This window comes from Gorilla gorilla, chromosome 1, assembly GCF_029281585.2.
Source record: "Gorilla gorilla gorilla isolate KB3781 chromosome 1, NHGRI_mGorGor1-v2.1_pri, whole genome shotgun sequence".
Classification (NCBI taxonomy): domain Eukaryota; kingdom Metazoa; phylum Chordata; class Mammalia; order Primates; family Hominidae; genus Gorilla; species Gorilla gorilla.
Window position 1 is genome coordinate 105427950 of NC_073224.2, and position 8981 is coordinate 105436930.

General features: G+C 44.6%; 1 protein-coding gene across 1 annotated transcript; it reads right to left on the reverse strand.

The window, feature by feature from the left end:
• Window positions 1-3530: 3530 nt before the first annotated feature.
• Window positions 3531-6103, reverse strand: LOC115931903 (transforming acidic coiled-coil-containing protein 1-like). Its single transcript, XM_063695210.1, has one exon. It carries the CDS (start codon window positions 5771-5773, stop codon window positions 4589-4591), a length of 1185 nt encoding a protein of 394 aa, XP_063551280.1. The 5' UTR covers window positions 5774-6103; the 3' UTR covers window positions 3531-4588.
• Window positions 6104-8981: the final 2878 nt, after the last annotated feature.

Here is an 8981-nt window from a genome sequence, read left to right on the forward strand (position 1 = left end):
GCTGCACTAGTATGTGAGTCCCCCTTGAGGATCCTCTGAGGATTTTTGAAGTTTTATATCCTCTGCAATTCAATTCTATAACACCTCTCATAGCATTCGTCATAACTTGGAAGACTGCCTTACTAAGCTAAAAGTTCCATAAAGGCAGGAACTGAGTTTGTCTTGCAAAGTGTCTTTGATGCACAAAAGCTTTTAATTTTGATGTAGTCCTATTTATTTTCTTTTCTTGTCCTGACTTTGGTGTCATTTCCAGAAATCATTGCCAAATGCAGTGTCATGAAGCTTTTCCCCTGTTCTAACAGTTCAGTTTTAGCTGTTACTTTAAATCTTTGATTCATTTTGAATTAATTTTTGTATTGCTGTAACTTCATTCTTTTGCATGTGGATATCCAGTTTTCCCACTACTGTTTGTTGAAAAGACTCTACTTTCCCCATTGAATGGTCTTGGCTCCCTTGCCAAAACTCATTTGAGGCTGGGTGTAATGGCTCACATCTGTAATTCCAGCACATTGGGAGGCCAAGGTAGGAGGATTGCTTGGGCTCAAGAGTTGAAGACCAGCCTGGGCAATCTAATGAGACCCTATATCTACAAAAACATTAAAAATTAGCCGGGTGTGGTGGCATGTGCCTGTAGTCCCAGCTACTTGGGAGGCTGAGACAGGAGGATTGCTTGAGCTCAGGAGTTCAAGGCTACAGTAAGCTATGATTAAACCACTGCACTCCAGCCTGAGCAACAGAGTGAGACCCTGTCTCAAAAAAAAAAAAAAAAAAAAAAAAAAGCCCAAAACTCATTTGATCATGTATGTGAATGTTTATTTCTGGGCTCTCTATTCTATTCCATTGGTCTGTATGTCTGTCTTTTTTTTTTTTTTTTTTTTTTTTGAGACGGAGTCTCACTCTGTCGCCCAGGCTAGAGTGCAGTGGTGCGATCTCGGCTCACTGCAAGCTCTGCCTCCCGGGGTTCACACCATTCTCCTGCCTCAGCCTCCCGAGTAGCTGGGAGTACAGGCACCCACCACCACGCCTGGCTGATTTTTTGTATTTTTTAGTAGAGACAGGGTTTCACCATGTTAGCCAGGATGGTCTCGATCTCCTGACCTCATGATCCTCCCAGCTTGGCTTCCCAAAGTGCTGGGATTATAGGCGTGAGCCACCGTGCCTGGCCGGTGTGTCTGTCTTTATGACAGTACCACACTGTTTTGATTACTGTAGCTTTGTCATAAGTTTTGAAATCAGGAAATGTGAGACCTATAACTTTGTTCTTCTTCAAGATTGTTTTGGTAAAAGTGTCTTTCTTAAACTTTTATTTTTGTAGCATTTATCCTTTGGCACAGGTTGATAGTTATTTTCTTTTGGAGCTTTAAATGTGTTATTTCATTGTCTCCTGGCTTCCATTGGTTTTTTGTTTGTTTGTTTTTCGGTTTTTGTTTTGTTTTGTTTTGTTTTTTGAGACAGAGTCTTACTCTATTGCCCAGGCTGGAGTGCAGTGGTGCAATCTCAGCTTACTGCAACCTCTACCTCCTGGGTTCAAGCGATTCTCCTGCCTCAGCCTCCCAAGTAGCTGGGTTTACAGGTATGCGCCACCACGCCCAGCTGATTTTTCTATTTTTAGTAGAGAAGGGTTTTCATAATATTGGCCAGACTGGTCTCAAATTCCTGACCTCAGGTGATCTGCCTGCCTCAACCTCCCAAAGTACTAGGACTACAGGTGTGAGCCACTGCACCCAGCCAACTTCTATTGTTTTTGTTGAAAAGTTACCTGTTAGTCATATTGTTTCTTTGAAGGTAATGTGGCTTTTTTTCCTCTGACTTCTTTAAGATGTTTAATAGTTTTTTTTGTTTGTTTTTTGTGGTTTTTTTTTTTTTTTTTTTGAGATGGAGTTTTGCTCTGTTGCCCAGGCTGGAGTGCAATGACATGATCTTGGCTCACTGCAACCTCTGCCTCCCGGGTTCAAGCGATTCTCCTGCCTCTGCCTGCCCAGGTAGCTGGGATTACAGGCACACACCACTATGACCGACTAATTTTTGTATTTTTAGTAGAGATGGGGTTCATGTTGGCCAGGCTGGTGTTGAACTCCTGACCTCAGGTAATCCACCTACCTCAGCCTCCCAAAGTGCTGGGATTACAGGCATAAGCCACCACGCCTGGCCAGTGTTTAATAGCATTACTAGTATATTCTTAGGAATTGTTTTGTTTGTATCTGCCCTGCTTGGGTTTGCTGAGCTTCTTGACTCTGTGAGTTGATCTCTTTCATCAGTTTGGAAAATTATCTGGCCTCAGGGGCTATAAAAGGAAGATAAGAAAGAAAACATGTCCAGTTTATCCATGGCTGCACTACTGTTTTTATCTCTTCCAATATTGCTTTTGCCCAATAATCTCTCTTCTCTCCTTTTGAGACTCCAGATGTATGTATGGTAGATATTTTAGCTTACCCCTAATCTTCCTCCTTTCTTTTTCTTTTTTATTCTTTTTTAAATCTCTGTCCTTCAGTTTGAGTATTTTCTACTGACCTGTCTTCAAGTTCACTAATCTTATGTTCTGCTGTACCCAATCTGCTATTAAACCTGTACACTGAGTTCTTAATTTCAGATTTTTTTTCAGTTTTAATATGTTCATTTGACTTTTTTTATAGATTCCATTTCTCTGTTTAAATGATCCATATTTTCATCTATATATTCATCATTTTCTCTATTTTCCTTTACATGTTAATTGTAGTTATTTTACATTCTTGAATGCTAACTCTAATATCTGGATCATCTGTGGGTCTGCTTCCATTATCTTTTTTTTTTTAATTTTGGTCACGTTTACTTTTGACTTTGCAAGTTTTACAATTTTGTATTGTTTGCCAGAAATTATGAGTAAATATAGAGGAGCCATATCATATCATCTTCTACCAAAGAGAGTTTTCCCTTTTTTCTATCAGGCAGATAGAGTAAGGATCTGATCACTTCAATTCAATCTGGGATTAGACTGTGACAGGACTGGGTTGCTGTTTCAGCCTGGTTCGTCCCCCTTCTCACAACCTTTTGTTGTTGTTTTGAGATGGCCTTGCTCTGTTACCCAGACTAGAGTGCAGTGGTGCAATCGTGGCTCACTGAAACCTCCATCTCCTGGGCTCAGGTGATCATCCCACCTCAGCTTCCCTAGTAGCTGGGACCACAGGTGCGTGCCACCATGCCTGGCTAATTTTTCTTTTCTTTTCTTTTTCTTTTTTTTTTTTTTTAAGAGATGGGGGTCTTACTATGTTGCCCAGGCTGGTTTTGAACTCCTAGACTCAAGCCATCCATCCACCTCAGCCTCCCAAAGTGCTGGGATTACAGGTGTGAGCTACTGTGCCCGGCCTCTCACAACCTTTGATTGAAAACTGGACAGGTATTCATCCTCTCTGCCCTGAAATACAGAATGATATTGAGCTAGCTCTCCAGGCTTCTACTTCATACAGACTCAAAATCTGGCAAATATCTTGAGGAGGAGAAGACCAGTTGAGTAATTGAGGCTCTTCTCCCTGCTCTGCCTCAGCAGATCTTCATTTTTTTTTTTTTTTTGGTAATGTGCTACAATTACCTTTTAATTAAGATCTGAGCCTTTTACAAGTAGATTTTCTTCACATACTTAAAATAGATCGAAACTTTGTCTCAAAAAAAAAAAAGATAATGAAGACTAAATGTTGATTCTGTATTAACAAATGGAGGCAGAGGAGAGTAAATGACTCTAGGGCAGATTTGCCAAACCCTAGCTTGGAGGGAGTCCCATATTGCCGTTCATGCAGAAAGCAGACACTACCATCAGTCTGAGGACTAACCCTAAAGGGACCACACCCATTAAAGCTGAGGAGTGTCCAAATACCAGGGCAACAAAACATCATGGCAAATAGTCTTCTCCAGATATGAAAACCCAAGACTGTGGTCTTCACATCTTTAATCCCCCAAATTCTTAAGTTGGTGTTCTGAGTCAGGACTCTATTTCAAAATAGGGTCTCACATCCAAGGAAATATGTCCTTCTGTAGAGAAGTTCTTACTTGACTATGCTTCAGGGAAAAGAGCAGCAGCATCTATAAATATACACGTACGTGTGTGAGAGTGTGTGTAATTTAAAAGGGGATCCAGAGCCCCTTCTTGATTATAAATTGGAAGTAACAATAGGCCAAACTGTCTCCTTAAATAAAACCACTGATACTAAAAAATTAAAAGATTAAACAGATCACAAAAAAATCAGACAGGTGGTGGAGAAGACCCCAAAGAGGAGTTACAAATTTAACACATTTGGGAAAGTAAAGATGACTTTAAAACAAACTAAAGATAAATCACAAACCCAAACTCAGCAGCCTAAGGGAACCTTCATACGGGGAAACTAGGAGGCTCCAGCACTGTCAGGTCACACTCCTTTCTAGACTATGCAACCCTCTAGGGTTTCTTCCAGGGCTGTTGCATTGGCAGCAAAGCGGGACAGGCAGCAGTAGGCATGTGCTTTTTTTAAGTTTTTTTTTTTCTCTGCAAAGGGGCAATTATTCCTGGATAAGGCAAGATAATTGTGGTCACAAGAGAAGCAGCCAAATGCAGATCTGTTGAGCTAACAGGGGGAGTGTCTCAGTCAGTCTTTCCCAGCTTTGCAATCAGCTCATCACAGATTTTTGTCAGTTCTTCAGTTTCTTGGTTCTTCTGCTGCAGGGCCCTTTCCAGGGACTCCACCTTCATCTGCTCTTTCCGGAGTCCAGCATGGAGAGCTGCACTCTCAGCCTTTGCTTTTGTTCGAACCTGAGCAATCTCTTCATTGGCTTTGTCCAGTTTCTCTTCTGCGTGGATTTTCAGGGCCTGGTATCGCTGCTCCTCTTGTTTAACTCTGGCTAAGTAATCCTGAGCACATTTCTTCAAGGCTTCTTCATTCTTCTTGAACCCTTCCAGAACACCTTTCAGGTTCTCGTATCTCCTGAAGAGATCAGAAAGGGACCTTTCCACAGAGTTAAGGTCAGCCAGGGCCTGTTCCTTCTCCATGGTCAGTTGCTGGAAGCTCTTCTGAGAGGTCATACTTGTCCTTTGTTCATCTTCAATCATTTGAGCAATAGTCTTTTCATATTCAGCTACAATTTTCCTCATCTCCAAAACTTCTTGCCGGGTCTCTTCGTATTTCTTCTTCCATTCATTTGCTTCAATCTCTTTAGTAATTATCTCTTCTCTTATTAAGGTGAGCACGGCTGTCTTGTCTGATTCGCTGAGGCAGATCCCATCCAGGGGGCTCTCACCTCCACAGGACACCGACACAGGGGCCTTCTCTGCAGAGGACTCCAGCAGCCCAAGCACAGTGGACCCGTCTTCTTCCATCTTCTGGCACGTCTCCTCTATGCCTGCTTCTGAGGATGAAAACGCATGATTTATGGTAGACACGGGAACATTGGAACATTCAAAGTACTCCAGGTCTTCCTCTGGCTCACCTTTCACCTCGGCCCCAGCTGATTTCTGACCACATGACGTGGATGCCAGTTTCTCCTCATCAGTAGCATGGCCATCCCTATTAGAAACGTCTGAAATCTGGGAGATCACTGCCCCTTCATCCCGAGAACATGCATCCAGGGCGAGAGACTGAGTTTCATGCTTCTTCACCTTACAGCCACTCCTGAAACTCAAGGATTTGGTCTCGGCTTGCGAGTCCTCCTCCTCGGGGTCGCCCTCGGGCCCGCCAGCCTCGTCCTCGCTGGTGGCCCCGCCGCGTACCGCAGACCACGTCCATTTCGCCCACTGCACGGGGGACAGGATCTGCCACGGGCTGAACGCCATGAGCGCGGCTCCTCCGGCTCCAGCTCCTAGGGGCAGGGGAATGGGTGGGGAGAGCCTTTTTCCCTTTCAAAATGGAGGGAACCGGTGACAGGCGCCAGCAAGCGTTTCCAGCGGAGGCGCGGATGTGGTTAAACGAGCGCCGTCGGGGGCCCTGGTGGAGCGCTTCCTCCCGCCGGCGGCCGGCGCCGCGTCCTCCTCGGCCTCCTCCCCTCACGGTGCGGCCGCAGCGGGCCCCGCGCCGGGCTCCACTCGCCGGGAAGACGCCCGTCCTGTGGCCTCCTCAGGCCCCCGGCCCGCGGCGCCCGGCGGCTAGACCTCTGCTGCTCCCGCTCCCGGCTCGCGGACTCCCGCCTCCCCAGATCTTCATTTTTTAATCAATAATTCCAGACCATAGGAGGTTCAGTCTGCCTTTTAGGAGCTTTTAGCCTGACTCTCCAGGCTCCTGCACATTCCCAGTGTTCAGCAAATATTCCATAGGTAAAACTGGCCATAGTTAGAGGCCCCTTAAGTTTCCAACTTGCTTTGCATGACCGCCAGAAACTTTTGATGGTCTTCCCAAGGAGAGGCATTCTGTCTAGGTTAAACCCAATCCTAAGCATATACTCAACTCACCTCAGAAAAGTTCTCCCCTCTCTGAAATTTTAGTTCATCTAGTCCTCATTCCTTCCTCAGCCCTTTGGTGACATTGCTTAAAATAAGGCCAGGCACAGTAGCTCACGCCTATAATCCCAGCACTTTGGGAGACCAAAGCTGGCAGATCATTTGATCCCAGCAGTTCAAGTTCAAGGCCAACATAATGGGACCTTATCTCTACAAAAAAAAATTTTTAATTAGCCAGACCTGGTGGTGTGCACCTGCAGTCCCAGCTACTCAGGAGACTGAGGTGGGAGGATGGCGTGCACTCAGGATGCCGAGGCTGCAGTGAGCCATGATGGTGCCATTGCACTCCAGCCTGGGTGGCAGAGCGAGACTCTGTCTCAAAAATAAGGGATAAAAATAAGGCCAGGCACGGTGACTAACACCTGTAATCCCAGCACTTTGGGAGGCCGAGGAGGGCAGATCATGAGGTCAAGAGATCGAGACCATTCTGGCCAATATGGTGAAAACCCATCTCTATTAAAAATAGAAAAATTAGCTGGGCATGGTGGTGGGCGCTTGTAATCCCAGCAACTCGGGAGGCTGAGGCAGGAGAATCGCTGGAACCAGGGAGGTGGAGGTTGCAGTGAGCAGAGATCACGCCACTGCACTCCAGCCTGGCAACAGAGACTCCATCTCAAAATAAATAAATAAATAAATAAATAAATAAATAAATAAATAAATAAATAAATAAATAAAATAAAGTTGAAAGGAATAAACACACATTCAGAACACATGTTATTCCCCTGAACCACTAGGCCTGGCCCACCCCGTTCTGAGCACCTCTCATACTGGGAAAGCTCACAACCAGGAATGCCCAGAAGATCAACAGTTTACACATCCAGTTCTGTACCCTCTGTTCCTCTGATGTTCTACCTTCAAGGGTTCACTGAACTGTGTAACTCCCAAGTTCTGGAATAGAGAGAGGAAATTTTGTGCTCAACCTCCACACCCTTCTCAGACCAGTGAACCTGTCTGATTATGGATATTCAGATTTTCCCCTAATCTGTGCTAAATCAAACAAATAAAATCGGAGACTGGCAATGAGAAGGGCAGTTCTAACATGCTTCCTGCCAAGGTTATGCTCCAGAGTCATAGTCCTTTAGTCGGGGTAGATTAGAGTCAAGGTTTACACCTCTAGGCAAAGGTCACTGAGGTTTGAGGCAATGTTTAAGGCCTTGTGCAGTGGCTCATGCCTATAATCTCAGCACTTTGGGAGGCCAAGGGGGGTGGATCACCTGAGGTCAGGAGTTCGAAACCAGCCTGGCCAACATGATGAAATCTCGTCTGTACTAAAAATACAAAAATTAGCCGGGTATGATGGCGGGTGCCTGTAATCCCAGCTACTTAGGAGGCTGAGGCAGGAGAATCACTCGAACCCGGGAGGTGGAGGTGGCGGTGAGCCAAGATTGTGCCATTGCACTCCAGCCTGGGGAACAAGAGTGAAACTCTGTCTCAAAAAAAAAAAAAAAAAAAAAAAAAAAAAAAAAAAAAACTTGATAGCACCTAATAAAACTGAAAATTACACATGCTAAATTACCCAATAAACCTATAACATAGAGACACTCACATGTACACGTTAGGAAACGTTCAAGGATGTTCATCAGAGCATTGTTTGTAATAGCAAAAAAATTGAAACAGTCTAAATGCTCATCAAGGGGGAGTAGATAAAATGCAGTATATTATTACAAAAGAATACTACAAAGTAGCTTAAAGAACCTAACATATCAAACACATTGTTGAGTGAACCAGATAAACCACAGAATGACATATATGATATGGTACCATCTGCTCTAATTTAAACACACAAAACAACACTAAGAATGTGGGCGGGCGGGGGTGGGGGATGTGCGTGCATGCGCGCACGCATGTGTGTAAAATTGACTCATGGTGACAGTTGAAAATGAGTTTTATATAGTCTTACTTATAATGACACTCTGGGAAAAAAGTAAGGAACTTCTGAAACATTTTCCAGCAATAAAAAATAAATGAAAGCGGCCGGGCGTGGTGGCTCATGCTTGTAATCCCGGCACTGTGGGAGGCCAAGGCGGGCGGATCACGAGGTCAGGAGATAGAGACCATCCTGGCTAACACGGTGAAACCCCGTCTCTACTAAAAATACAAAAAATTAGTCGGCGTGGTGGCGGGCTCCTGTAATCCCAGCTACTCAGGAGGCTGAAGCAGGAGAATGGCGAGAACACGGGAGGCGGAGCTTGCAGTGAGCCGAGATCACGCCACTGCACTCCAGCCTGGGCGACAGAGCGAGACTCCGTCTCAAAATAAATAAATAAAAATAAAATCTGCCAATTATAATGGAATTAAAGCAGGAAGTAGGCTTTCCTGGGGAAAGGGGAGGAAGGGAGTAACTTAGTCCCTGGAAAGGGAAATGGTGGGTTGAGAGAGGTTATAATACGATTTTAGATTTCAGCATTACTATAAAATTTTTTTTTGACAGACGAGTTCTCACTATGTTGCCCAAGCTGGAGAGCAGTGGCTATTCACAGGCAAGATCCTTATGCCACTACAAATGGCTTTGAGACTTTGAGAGAGACTCTGTTTGTTTGGAAGAAAG